The sequence below is a fragment of the Drosophila sulfurigaster genome, chromosome 3 (genome assembly GCF_023558435.1).
Source record: "Drosophila sulfurigaster albostrigata strain 15112-1811.04 chromosome 3, ASM2355843v2, whole genome shotgun sequence".
NCBI classification, from domain to species: Eukaryota; Metazoa; Arthropoda; class Insecta; order Diptera; family Drosophilidae; genus Drosophila; species Drosophila sulfurigaster.
In genome coordinates this window covers 10,357,379-10,371,368 of record NC_084883.1, presented here as the reverse complement: position 1 = coordinate 10,371,368, position 13,990 = coordinate 10,357,379, and the positions used below count along the sequence as shown (strand labels likewise).

At 42.6% G+C, this 13,990-nt stretch overlaps 1 protein-coding gene and 1 long non-coding RNA gene across 2 annotated transcripts in view; one reads left to right on the top strand and one right to left on the bottom strand.

Moving 5' to 3' along the window:
* Positions 1-13,990, top strand: part of LOC133845953 (uncharacterized) — an 86,158-nt gene that overhangs the window by 29,296 nt on the left and 42,872 nt on the right. The window lies entirely within an intron of this gene.
* LOC133846017 (titin) lies at positions 42-12,658 on the bottom strand. Its single transcript, XM_062280717.1, has 5 exons — positions 10,211-12,658; positions 9,365-9,631; positions 9,238-9,305; positions 9,114-9,175; positions 42-9,052 (listed from the first exon to the last, which is right to left on the bottom strand). The coding sequence occupies exons 1-5, from the start codon at positions 11,897-11,899 to the stop codon at positions 240-242; spliced, it is 10,899 nt and encodes a 3,632-aa protein (XP_062136701.1). The 5' UTR covers positions 11,900-12,658; the 3' UTR covers positions 42-239.

The window sequence follows — 13,990 nt, the reverse complement described above, 5'->3', positions numbered from 1 at the left end:
ATGTTTCAAAAATTCCCACAAAAAAGAAAACTGACGAAAAGTGATTTTTCAATTTTTGCTTTATTTGTTAATGTTGTAATATTTCAATTGTTGTTTTGTTTTTGCTTTATTTGTATTTATTAGGTAAGTATTAGTTATTGTATAAAAAAATATTGTCATGGAATCTTAGGCACTAAGATACGATTATGATATGTGTAAAGAAGACAAGACAAGACGTACAAACGATATGCGCAGATCCCCTAATTGGAGGTCTTATAGAACTTATGATCGTGAGTACTTCTGGTATGTTGGAATGCACCTTGTTTAATCTTATGCACAGCACAGGTTGTCGTTGTTGGGGCAGTTATATATTCGCTCTTGTAGAGACTGGAACCAGTGAACTTGTCGTTGCCCAAACTAATAGAGGATTGATTGCCACGACGTGAGGTCATGACACGTTCCGTATGACTATGGGCATTATAGGAGGAGGAGGGAAAATCGATACCACTGGACACATGCTGGCTACCGCTTCCACGATGACGTGTTACATGTCTTTCAGTATGCGATTGGGAGGGGAAGTCAATGCCACCCGAGACGTAAGAGCGGGTGACCGTCGTCCTTTCGAGGTTTGATCTGTTAGCATTGCCGTTGTCAACGCCTCCCGATATGATGCGAGACATGTTGGTCGAAGAGGAACTCTTTGTCTGATGCTCCTTGTTCTCCTTGTGTACGCTGCAGCTGCGACGATCAGTAGAATAGCTAGTATTCAAGTCTGTCTCCCTATTCTGGCGATGGATGCTGCTGTAGCTCTGGCGATCATTAGATTGGCTCGAGGGTTGCTCGTGTAGATTTAGTATACTCTTGCGCTGCATCTTGCCAGTCGAGGTCAGGCTGCTGTTGACTGCATTTGAATCGTTTGTCACGTTCTTGCGATGGAATATGGAATTGGAGACATCGGCTTCGGAAGAGAATTCGCTCTTCCTGTGATGGAAGTGCTTGGATGAAGACACATGGGACGTTGAGCTGTTGGTAATATTGTTGGTCGTGCTATTGCTGCCAGTCACGTGATGTGTGGTGCTGCCTGTGATGTTATTACCAGACACATGGGTTGTAGAGCCACCAGTAATATTATTGCCTGTTACATGTTGGGTTGAGCTACCAGTAATATTATTACCAGATACATGGGTTGTAGAGCCACCAGTAATATTGTTGCCAGTTACATGATGGGTGGTGCTACCAGTAATATTATTACCAGATACATGGGTTGTAGAGCCACCAGTAATATTGTTGCCAGTTACATGATGGGTGGTGCTACCAGTAATATTATTTGTAACTGAATGTTGGTTACGTGATGTGACGTTCTTCGTTACGGAACTGTTTTCAATCACTCTAGAACTTGAGCTATCTGTCACATTCTTAACTATCGAACTTCCACCGACCACATGAGACGTAGTTCCTCCATTAACATTCTTACTAGAAACTAAGTGAGTCGTTGAGCCTCCAGTTCCAGTTACATTGTTGATTACTGAACTGCCTTGATTTGTTGTCGATGTGGAGGACTCAAGGGCGTTTCTGTCAATTGTCGATCCGCGAATCCTTTCAGAATTTACTGTTGATTTATCAACAATATTGAGATTTCTTTGCATCGATGTTGTCTCTTTATGTATGTTCTGAGTATTCTCAATGTTGGTTGTAGTCGATTTCTTTGACACATTCTCGATGACATTTATTTTTGCTGGTCTCTTCACATACTCGGTTTCCGGTTCCTTTTTAGCTCGACCACCAACTACAGTGGTGACCTTCTTTGTAGATACAATAATAAGGCCATCGACTGGATTCTGGCTGTTGGCATCCGTTTGTTTAACTGCATCCTTGCCAGACACAAAGTTCATCTGGTTGGTTGTCTTTAGAATGGTTGTATCCGTTCCCAAACTAATCGATGAGCTATTATGTTTGTATTTCTGTGTTCGCTGAACCCTATCCACTGTAGTCTTATTAGAAGTCGTTTTGTAATCATCTTTTCTTGTCACTGACATAGGGCCTTCTAACTTCAAATTATCCACCGGTCGCTTTGGTGTCTCCCTTCTAACGGTCTCCAGTGTAGTGCTATCGGTTTCAGTTCTATCAGTTCTTTTATAAAATTCACCTTCTTGTTTCAAATTATCCTTGGGTTTTTTCTGAGTCGGTCGCTCTGCAGGTTTGAATGTAGGTTTCTCAGGCGCATAAAATGGTCCATCCATCTTTAAGTTATCACTTGGCTTTACCTGATCGGGTCTAGTTGTGTAATGGTATTCTTCTTTCTTTGTAAATGTCATTGTGCCCTCATTCTTTAAGTTGTCTTTCCTGATAATAGTCTTGACCTTGTCTGCAGGTTTAAATTCTTCCTTTTCAGGAATATACATTTTGCCCTCAGGAGTTTTCAAATTATCTTGCGGTTTCTTTTGTTTAGGTCTTTCTGCAGGCTTAAAGCCAGGTTTTTCTGGAGCGTAGAATTCTCCTTCGTTCTTCAAGTTATCCGTTGGTCTAACCTGTTCCGGACGAACAACATACTGGTACTCCTTCTTTTCAGTAAAGGTCATTTCCCCCTCATTACGTAGGTTGTCTTTTCTGATGATTCTTTCCGTTTTTTCTGCTGGCCTATACTTTGGTTTCTCTGGAGTAAAGAATTCTCCTTCATTTTTCAAGTTATCCTCTGGTTTCTTTTGAACAGGTCGCTCAGCAGGTTTGAAGCCAGGTTTTTCAGGAACGTAGAACTTGCCTTCATTTTTCAAGTTATCTTCTGGTCTGACTTGGGATGGACGATCTCCTGGCCTATACTTAGGTTTTTCTGGCGCATAGAATTCCCCTTCATTCTTTAAATTATCTTCCGGCTTCTTCTGAACTGGTCGTTCGGCAGGCTTGAACTTGGGCTTTTCTGGTGTATAGAATTCGCCTTCATTCTTTAAGTTATCTTCAGGCTTAACTTGAGATGGGCGTTCACCGGGCAAATACTTAGGTTTCTCAGGAGCGTAAAATTTGCCTTCATTTTTCAAATTGTCTGTTGGCCTAACCTGTTCCGGTCGAACAACATATTGATATTCTTCTTTCTCCACAAACGTCATTTCCCCTTCGTTACGCAAGTTGTCTTTCCGAATGATTCTTTCATTTTTCTCCGCAGGCCTAAATCCTGGTTTTTCTGGAACATAGAATTCGCCTTCATTCCTCAAATTGTCTTCAGGTTTTTTTTGAACTGGACGTTCTGCAGGCCGGAATTTAGGTTTCTCTGGAGTGTAGAAATCGCCTTCATTCTTCAAGTTATCTTCTGGTCTAACTTGAGATGGTCGTTCACCTGGCATGTATTTTGGCTTTTCCGGAGCATAAAATTCGCCTTCATTCTTCAAATTGTCTTCTGGTTTCTTCTGAACTGGACGTTCAGCCGGTTTAAACTTGGGTTTCTCGGGTGTGTAGAATTCGCCTTCATTCTTCAAGTTATCTTCGGGTCTAACTTGACTTGGCCGTTCTCCTGGTATATATTTGGGCTTCTCTGGAGCGTAGAAATCGCCTTCATTCTTCAAGTTGTCCTCCGGTTTTTTCTGAACTGGACGCTCTGCAGGTCGGAATTTTGGTTTCTCGGGCGTGTAGAATTCGCCCTCGTTCTTCAAATTATCTTCTGGTCTGACTTGACTTGGTCGTTCTCCAGGCAAGTACTTGGGCTTTTCCGGTGCATAGAATTCTCCTTCATTCTTCAAGTTATCGGTTGGCTTAACTTGTTCAGGTCGAACAACATATTGATACTCTACTTTCTCCACAAACGTCATTTCCCCTTCGTTACGCAAGTTATCCTTTCGAATAATTCTTTCAGTTTTCTCCGCTGGTCTAAATCCTGGTTTCTCTGGTACATAAAATTCTCCTTCATTTTTCAAATTGTCCTCGGGCTTCTTCTGAACTGGACGTTCGGCCGGTTTAAACTTGGGTTTCTCGGGTGTGTAGAATTCGCCTTCATTCTTCAAGTTATCTTCGGGTCTAACTTGACTTGGCCGTTCTCCTGGTATATATTTGGGCTTCTCCGGAGCGTAGAAATCGCCTTCATTCTTCAAGTTGTCTTCCGGTTTCTTCTGAACTGGACGCTCAGCAGGTCGGAATTTTGGCTTCTCGGGCGTGTAGAATTCGCCCTCGTTCTTCAAATTATCTTCTGGTCTGACTTGGCTTGGTCGTTCTCCAGGCAAGTACTTGGGCTTTTCTGGTGCATAGAATTCTCCTTCATTCTTCAAGTTATCGGTTGGCTTAACTTGTTCAGGTCGAACAACATATTGATACTCTACTTTCTCCACAAACGTCATTTCCCCTTCGTTACGCAAGTTATCCTGACGAATGATTTTTTCAGTCCTCTCCGCTGGTCTAAATCCTGGTTTCTCTGGCACATAAAATTCTCCTTCATTTTTCAAGTTGTCCTCGGGTTTCTTCTGAACTGGGCGTTCTGCTGGCCTAAATTGAGGTTTCTCGGGAGTGTAGAATTCGCCTTCATTCTTTAAGTTATCTTCTGGCCTAACTTGACTTGGTCTCTCTCCGGGTGTGTATTTAGGTTTCTCTGGAGCATAGAATTCTCCTTCATTCTTTAAGTTATCCTCGGGTTTCTTCTGAACTGGGCGTTCCGCTGGCCTAAATTGAGGTTTCTCTGGAGTGTAGAATTCGCCTTCATTCTTTAAGTTATCTTCTGGTCTAACTTGACTTGGTCGTTCTCCTGGCATGTATTTAGGCTTCTCCGGGGCGTAGAATTCACCTTCGTTCCTTAAATTGTCTTCTGGTTTCTTCTGAACTGGACGTTCTGCTGGCCTAAATTGAGGCTTCTCTGGTGTGTAAAATTCGCCTTCATTCTTCAAGTTATCCTCTGGTCTAACTTGACTTGGTCTCTCTCCGGGTGTGTATTTAGGTTTCTCTGGAGCATAGAATTCTCCCTCATTCTTTAAGTTATCCTCGGGTTTCTTCTGAACTGGGCGTTCCGCTGGCCTAAATTGAGGTTTCTCTGGAGTGTAGAATTCGCCTTCATTCTTTAAGTTATCTTCTGGTCTAACTTGACTTGGTCGTTCTCCTGGCATGTATTTAGGCTTCTCCGGTGCGTAAAACTCTCCTTCATTCTTTAGATTATCCTCAGGCTTCTTCTGAACTGGACGCTCTGCTGGCCTGAATTTCGGTTTCTCCGGAGTGTAAAATTCGCCTTCATTCTTCAAGTTATCAGTTGGTCTCACTTGCTCTGGGCGAACAACATATTGATATTCTTCTCTCTCCACAAACGTCATTTCTCCTTCATTGCGCAAGTTATCCTTTCTGATAATTCTTTCAATTTTCTCTGCTGGTCGATATCCTGGTTTCTCTGGAACATAGAATTCTCCTTCGTTTTTCAAATTATCTTCCGGCCTAACTTGAGTTGGTCTTTCTGCTGGCTTGTACTTGGGTTTCTCTGGAGTATAGAATTCACCCTCGTTTTTCAAATTATCTTCTGGTCTAACTTGACTCGGTCGCTCTCCTGGTGTGTATTTCGGTTTTTCAGGAGCGTAGAATTCTCCCTCATTCTTCAAATTATCCTCCGGTTTCTTCTGAACTGGACGTTCTGCAGGCCGGAACTGTGGTTTTTCTGGAGCATAAAATTCGCCTTCATTTTTCAAATTGTCTTCTGGTCTAACTTGACTCGGTCTCTCTCCCGGTGTGTATTTCGGTTTCTCCGGAGCGTAGAATTCTCCCTCATTCTTCAAGTTATCCTCCGGTTTCTTTTGGATTGGACGTTCTGCTGGCCTAAATTGAGGTTTCTCTGGAGTGTAGAATTCACCTTCATTCTTTAAGTTATCTTCTGGTCTAACTTGACTTGGTCGTTCTCCTGGCATGTATTTAGGCTTCTCCGGTGCGTAAAACTCTCCTTCATTCTTTAGATTATCCTCAGGCTTCTTCTGAACTGGACGCTCTGCTGGCCTGAATTTCGGTTTCTCCGGAGTGTAAAATTCGCCTTCATTCTTCAAGTTATCAGTTGGTCTCACTTGTTCTGGGCGAACAACATATTGATATTCTTCTCTCTCCACAAACGTCATTTCTCCTTCATTACGCAAGTTATCCTTTCTGATAATTCTTTCAATTCTCTCCGCTGGTCTAAATCCTGGTTTCTCTGGCACATAAAATTCTCCTTCATTTTTCAAGTTGTCCTCGGGTTTCTTCTGAACTGGGCGTTCTGCTGGCCTAAATTGAGGTTTCTCGGGAGTGTAGAATTCGCCTTCATTCTTTAAGTTATCTTCTGGCCTAACTTGACTTGGTCTCTCTCCGGGTGTGTATTTAGGTTTCTCTGGAGCATAGAATTCTCCTTCATTCTTTAAGTTATCCTCGGGTTTCTTCTGAACTGGGCGTTCCGCTGGCCTAAATTGAGGTTTCTCTGGTGCATAGAATTCGCCCTCATTTTTCAAGTTATCTTCTGGTCTAACTTGACTCGGTCTTTCTCCCGGTGTGTATTTCGGTTTCTCCGGAGCGTAAAATTCTCCCTCATTCTTCAAGTTATCCTCCGGTTTCTTTTGGACTGGACGTTCTGCTGGCCTAAATTGAGGTTTCTCTGGAGTGTAAAACTCGCCTTCATTCTTCAAGTTATCCTCTGGTCTAACTTGACTAGGTCTTTCTCCCGGTGTGTATTTCGGTTTCTCAGGTGCGTAGAATTCTCCCTCATTCTTCAAGTTATCCTCCGGTTTCTTCTGAACTGGACGCTCTGCAGGTTTGAACTTCGGTTTCTCGGGTGTGTAGAATTCTCCTTCATTTTTCAAATTGTCGATTGGTCTGACTTGCTCTGGACGAACAACATACTGATATTCTTCCCTTTCCACGAACGTCATTTCACCTTCATTACGTAAGTTATCCTTTCTGATAATTCTTTCAATTCTCTCGGCTGGTTGATATCCTGGTTTTTCAGGAACATAAAATTCTCCTTCGTTTTTCAAATTATCTTCTGGCCTGACTTGGGCTGGTCGCTCCGCTGGCGTGTACTTCGGCTTCTCTGGTGCGAAAAATTCCCCTTCATTCTTTAAGTTATCTGTGGGTCTTACTTGATCTGGTCGAACAACATATTGATACTCTTCCCTCTCTACAAACGTCATTTCTCCCTCGTTGCGCAGATTATCCTTTCTGATGATTTTTTCAATTCTTTCTGCAGGCCTAAATCCTGGTTTTTCTGGGACATAAAATTCACCTTCATTCTTCAAATTGTCTTCAGGTTTTTTCTGAACTGGACGTTCTGCTGGCCTGAATTGAGGTTTCTCCGGGGTGTAGAAATCGCCTTCATTTTTCAAGTTATCTTCTGGTCTTACTTGAGACGGACGTTCTCCAGGCACATACTTTGGCTTTTCTGGAGCGTAGAACTCTCCCTCATTCTTTAAATTGTCCTCGGGTTTCTTTTGAACTGGACGTTCTGCAGGTCTAAATTTGGGTTTCTCAGGTGTATAGAATTCGCCTTCATTCTTCAGGTTGTCTTCAGGTCTAACTTGGGAGGGACGCTCTCCTGGCCTATACTGTGGTTTCTCTGGAGCGTAGAATTCGCCTTCATTTTTTAGATTATCTTCAGGCTTCTTTTGGACAGGGCGTTCTGCTGGCTTATATCCAGGCTTCTCGGGTACGTAGAATTCACCTTCGTTTTTCAAATTATCTTCTGGTCTTACTTGAGATGGACGTTCTGCAGGTCTGAATTTGGGTTTCTCAGGTGTATAGAATTCGCCTTCATTCTTAAGGTTGTCTTCAGGTCTAACTTGGGAGGGCCGCTCTCCTGGCCTATACTGTGGTTTCTCTGGAGCGTAGAATTCGCCTTCATTCTTTAGATTATCTTCAGGCTTCTTTTGGACAGGGCGTTCTGCTGGCTTATATCCAGGCTTCTCAGGAACATAGAATTCACCTTCGTTTTTCAAATTATCTTCTGGTCTTACTTGAGATGGACGTTCTGCAGGTCTGAATTTGGGTTTCTCAGGTGTATAGAATTCGCCTTCATTCTTAAGGTTGTCTTCAGGTCTAACTTGGGAGGGCCGCTCTCCTGGCCTATACTGTGGTTTCTCTGGAGCGTAAAATTCGCCTTCATTCTTTAGATTATCTTCAGGCTTCTTTTGGACAGGGCGTTCTGCTGGCTTATATCCAGGCTTCTCGGGAACATAGAATTCACCTTCGTTTTTCAAATTATCTTCTGGTCTGACTTGAGATGGACGTTCTGCAGGTCTGAATTTGGGTTTCTCAGGTGTATAGAATTCGCCTTCATTCTTAAGGTTGTCTTCGGGTCTAACTTGAGACGGACGCTCTCCTGGCCTATACTGAGGTTTCTCTGGAGCGTAAAATTCACCCTCGTTCTTCAAGTTATCAGTTGGCTTCACCTGCTCTGGGCGAACTACATATTGATACTCTTCCCTCTCAATGAAAGTCATTTCACCTTCGTTTCGCAGGTTATCTTTTCTTATAATTCTCTCAGTCCTCTCCGCAGGTTTAAAGCCCGGTTTTTCTGGAACATAGAATTCTCCTTCGTTCCTTAAGTTATCTTCTGGCTTCTTTTGCACAGGCCGCTCTGCAGGTCTATATCCTGGTTTTTCTGGAGTATAAAATTCGCCCTCGTTTTTCAAGTTATCTTCCGGCTTTTTCTGAACGGGACGTTCTGCAGGTCTATACCCAGGTTTTTCTGGTACATAAAATTCTCCTTCGTTTTTCAAGTTATCCTCTGGCCTAACTTGAGAAGGACGTTCTCCAGGCTGGTACTTTGGTTTCTCCGGGCTATAGAATTCTCCCTCTTGTTTGAGATTATCTGACGGCTTGACATATCCAGGACGGGTAACAAATTGATACTCTTCTTTTTCTACAAAAGTCATTTCTCCATCCAAACGTAAAGTATCAGTATGTATGATTTTCTCACGTTTTTCGCCTGGCCTATAGGGTTCTTTTTCTGGGGCTGTGAATTCACCTCCAGTTTTCAGATTATCTTCTGGTTTCTTTATGACAATATAATCAACGAGAATATCTTCATTATTCTTGGAAGTGTGTTCATCTTTCTTTGACCAAGTGTTTGTCCGTATCCTTGTGTAAGTTTCGTCGACGTTATCTAAAGATTTAAATACGTATAGTTACAAAGTACAGTTACATTTTATATCAACGGCCCTTACCATCTACTTCGACAATGGTGTTTTCAGTAGATTTCGTTTTGCTAGTAGAACAGTGATGACGTCTAAAAAATGAAGATTTAGTAAAACTTTCAGGAAAATTACTTTGATAATTAAATCAACTTACCCGCAAGTGCAGATTTCGCAGATGCACCGCTCGCTGTGTGTCGTGAATTTGTTTTTTTCGACTCCACGCTGAAAAAACATATTTTTTTATTAATGGATAACTGGAAATTAAATGTGCGGTTGCTTACGGTAACTGAATCGTCTAAACGCTTTTTGTCAGTCCGGACATAATCGAGTTCATCATAAATATTCTCAGTAATATTTTTGTGTTTCGATGTTTCGTTCAGATTCAAGGTTATATTCTCATTGTTTTCCGAAATGGATGTGTTCTTTTCAATTTCCACAAACTCGTCAACATATATAGTCTTTTTGGGAGCTTCCACAATTTTTTCAATGACATCGGTGTGCACCTTTTCATCCAAAACGCGCCAATCGTTAATGCTCGCATCAAATATCTAAAATACAAATAAACATAACAGGATATTAAGCAATAAGACAGTTTAATGAGGCAAATGTAAATTAATATTAAGTTTTCTACGAAACTTAACGTATGACTTAGCCAAGCGAACTTCACATTGTTGCCGTGTTACAAGAATTGTTTTTTAAGTAACAAAAAAGTTTATATTATTAAACTTAGATTCACCTTGTTCGCTTTTAGTTATTTTTTTAGTGAGACTGATAATAACTTGATAAATTAATGTCATAATTTTTGTGGATCGACCTGTTATTATCAAAAAGTCTCAGTTATTTTTACGAACGGACAGACAAACTGACTCTGGCGACAGACCAAAAAATTATAAACAATATTTAATGCAATCGTGTCACTTCCTTAATTGTGGAATGCCGAACATAATGAATTTATTATACTCTCAGGAGAGCTTGTCGCGTTTACCTAGTAGTAATGCCTGGGTATCATTAATCACATTCTCGGAGAGTGGACACTAACACACCCCCGAAATGGTTTCACATACTCATATGCGTAGAAGTACACACCCATGTACCGGGTATCGACTATCCGCTAGCCCCCCACTTACCTTTGTCACTTCAGTGGTGGTCGTTATGTTTGCCACATCGGTATTATCTTTTTCGATTTCACGAGCAATGTCATTCGGTACAAAGGCTTTCGTATCAGTGTACGATTTCTCGTCGACGACCGTCCACTTGCCGAGCTTCGTATCGTACACCTTTGTCGTATATGTTGTGGTTGTGGTATTTATGACATCATCGACTATTTCGGGATAGCCCACATCATTAGTGCTGTCCACGGTGCGCTCATCGACCACGCGCCACCTATTGTTGCGTCTGTCGTAAATCTTCTTCTTATATGTCACTTTCGTAGTGCCATCCGAATCCTTACTAACGTAACGCTCAAATGTAGGCGCCTTTTTGTTGGTGGTCCGTGAGGTGCCATCGCTATACTCGCTCCAGGTTTTTGTCTTCACATCGTAGACTTCTTTCTTGGACGACGTTGTTGACAGTTTGCTGGTGCTGCTGCTCTGATTGATGGTGCTTTCGCTGACCTGTTTGTTGCTGGACGTTACTCTGTCCACACTCACATCACTAGCACTAACAGCTGTGCTGGCCACTTTATCGTTACGTCGTGTGTCGGTCGTTGATGACGTCGCTGCGTTGGTCGCGTTTGTTGTGGTCGCGACCGGTTCGCGGACCATGCGCTGCGACGACGTCATCGTTGTCGTTGCTGACGATGACGTATCCAAAGCACCCACAGCAGCTGACTTGGCCACGCTCTGAGATTCGCTGCTGCTGCTGATGATGTTAGTATTGCTGACGTTGCTGCTGTTGATGTTTGTGCTGTGACTGTGACTCTGACTGGTATTCATGTTGCTGCTCTTGATGGTGTTGGTGTTGATATTCGTGCTCTTTCTGTTGCTGTTGCTGTTGCTGCTATCGATAGCAACCTGTTCGGCAACATCTACATATTTGCTGCTCGACAGCGACGACGATGATGTCATACCGGTAGCCGCTCTCTCGCTTGCAATGAGCGTTTCGCTTGCGCTGTTGCTGCTGCTGCTGCGCTGTTGCTGTTGCTGTATCTGCTGCTGCTGTTGCTGCGGCTGCTGACTCGAACTGGTTGTCGACTCAAAGTAGCTGGAGCTTGAGCTCGCCTGCTGCTGACTTGACGTTTTTGACGAGGAGGCATACATTTTGGAAATGCTGCCGCTGCCACTGGCAGACGACATTATGACACCGCTGCTGCCACCGCCACCAGGTGTTGTGATCTCGACCACCTCAATGGGGACAGAGAAGACCGGTTCCTTTTTTTCACTTTCGAGCAGATCAATAGATGATATGATCTTCTCGTTGGAATAATCCCTCGAGATCTTGCTGGTGCTGCTACTATGATATAGCTGCTCCGATTGCTGTGACTGTGACTGAGATTTCGATGTGTATGAACTGGAGCTGTAGCTTTTACCGCCTGCAGCAGTCGAGGAGGACGAAGCCAATAGAGTGCCACCACCCCCAGTGCTGGTGCTTGGACCAGTCTCTGGTATGCCATAAGAAACCGATTCGTGTTCCATGGAAGTGGAGCTGCTGTTCGTTGTTAGCGTGGCCATCGCATTTGGCCCCAGTTTTTTGGTTAATTTGGTCGCCGAGGCCGTTGTTGATGTTGTTGTGCTCGATGTTGCTGGCGGCGGCTGCTGCTGCTGCTGCTGCGACTGCGACTGCGACACTTGTTTCTTTTTATTGCTTTTTGATACCATTTTGCTTGCTATATTTTCACACAGATGAGGTAATCGCTGACTGTGTGTCGTGAAAAATGTGTGTGCTTGTTGTTATTATAATGACTTTAACAAAATTATAGATATTTGTTATGGTCTTTTGTTACTCGTACTCGTTTTCGTTTATTTCGCTTTCGTTATATATATGTATCTATGTATATATTTTCGTTGTTATTAATCACAATTATCGCTTGGTTTGGCACTAAGTTTAACGACTAAATTACGTAGGTGTGTATGAATGTGTATTTATTTTTTGTGGTGTCTCCTAATTTCCACGTCGGAATGTCGAAATACTTATTTTTAAATATTGTTATAGTGTGTTTGATTTTTGTGTTTTTGTTATACGTATGCGCGAACCATAGTTCAAGTTGAAAATGACAAACGGTGGCACTGTCGTCGCACGCACACACTGACAGACGGCGGCACACTTGATCGTGAACGGGAGCGGGAGCGTATTGAGCGTAGAGCGGTAACCGAAGCGGCAGTGGGAGCGGGAGCGTAAAAGCTTAGCACACACACACACACTTATTCACGGCACGGAGAGATAGAGGCACAGCCAGAGATAGAGACAAATACAGAGACGTTTTTGTTTTTTATTTTCTGATTTATTTTTTTTTTGCTTGTAGTGTTGTTGTTCGCTTAGATGCTCAATTGGTGGCAAACTTGTATTTCATATTTCGTATTCGTCGTAGCACTTGAAAGATCAGCAACCGTCGCGAAGCACAACTCAAAACGTACTGATCAACGCTGCTGGTGTCTGGAACCGCTTTCGACCGTATCTGTTGCGCTCTGCCGCTAGCAGCAGCAGCAGCAGCAGCAACGGCAGCAGCGACAGCGGCAAAAGCATTCGTGGGCTTTGCGCCAAAGCGTTGGCTGGCTGATGTACGCGTGCGTGCGAGCGAGACGCACACAACGGAGCGATTCGCCTTCACAAAAGGCAAAAAAGCCAGGCCCGACTTCGGGCCAGACTGAAAACCAACAACAACAACACCAACAGCACCAGCAGCGTAGGTTGCCATTTGAGTTATGTATGCTGGGTGTAACTGTATGTGTGTTCTATGTGTGTGGTTGTGTGGAGAGGAGAGTTAAAATGCGTGGGCTAGACGCTCAGCACCTTCGTTTTTGTTTTTGTTGTTTTTGTTTTTGTGCCACGCAGCGAGTTCAATAAGCCAATAAATACAAAATGAAAACAACAAAATTCTGCTCAATTCGAAAGTAGCCATAAAAAAGCCAAACAAACAGCTGCTTGATGAGCGCTAGCGGCTTTTTTGCACTCTCTTCATCTCTCTCTCATTATTTACCGGACTAGATGCTGCCTATGATGGCTTGATCTCCGATCTGTAGAATTAGCTCAAAGGCCCAAAATTGGCCAGTTTAAGCAGCAGTCGTCGTCGTTGTCTGGCGGATGGATGCACAATTAAACAACAATGTAAAATATCATATATGACATTGTGGAATTAGTCAGCAACATGTTTTGCATTTACTTTTTCGTCTAGCTCGGCGCTACGTGGGCGCATCCGTGCTTATAACGTTTTTTTTCCTTTTTTTCTTACGAAGATTTATGGAATATACTCGTGGCATATGTGCATTGATGCCAAGCTGAAATGAGTCGAGTTTTATTAATTAATTGATTTATAACGGCCTTTGGTGGGTGTCAATGAAAAGTGCCCAGACATTCAATATCATAATAATAGTAAATTAAATACAATATATGTATCCCGAAGTTGATATATCCAAAATAAGAACAGTGCAAGCTACTAAACTAGCGTATTATATGTGTATATAAGTCTGGCAGGTTGAAGTTTAAACAATTCGACCTCCAAAATGTAAATCTTGTAGAGAAAACTAAATTCAATTGTTGCTTAATTCAAAGCGACACTTCCATGACGTCATCTCTCCAAGTCCAAGTCAAGACTCATTTTCATGCGAACCTCTCTCGCTCAATCAAAACTTGTTTGCCAGCCAGCCCCAAGACACACACGAGAAAAAAAAAAATGAAAATAACAAAACAAAAAAACACAAACAGACTAAAAGACAATAAAAAAGCGAGCCACAAATGCAAAAATAAAACCA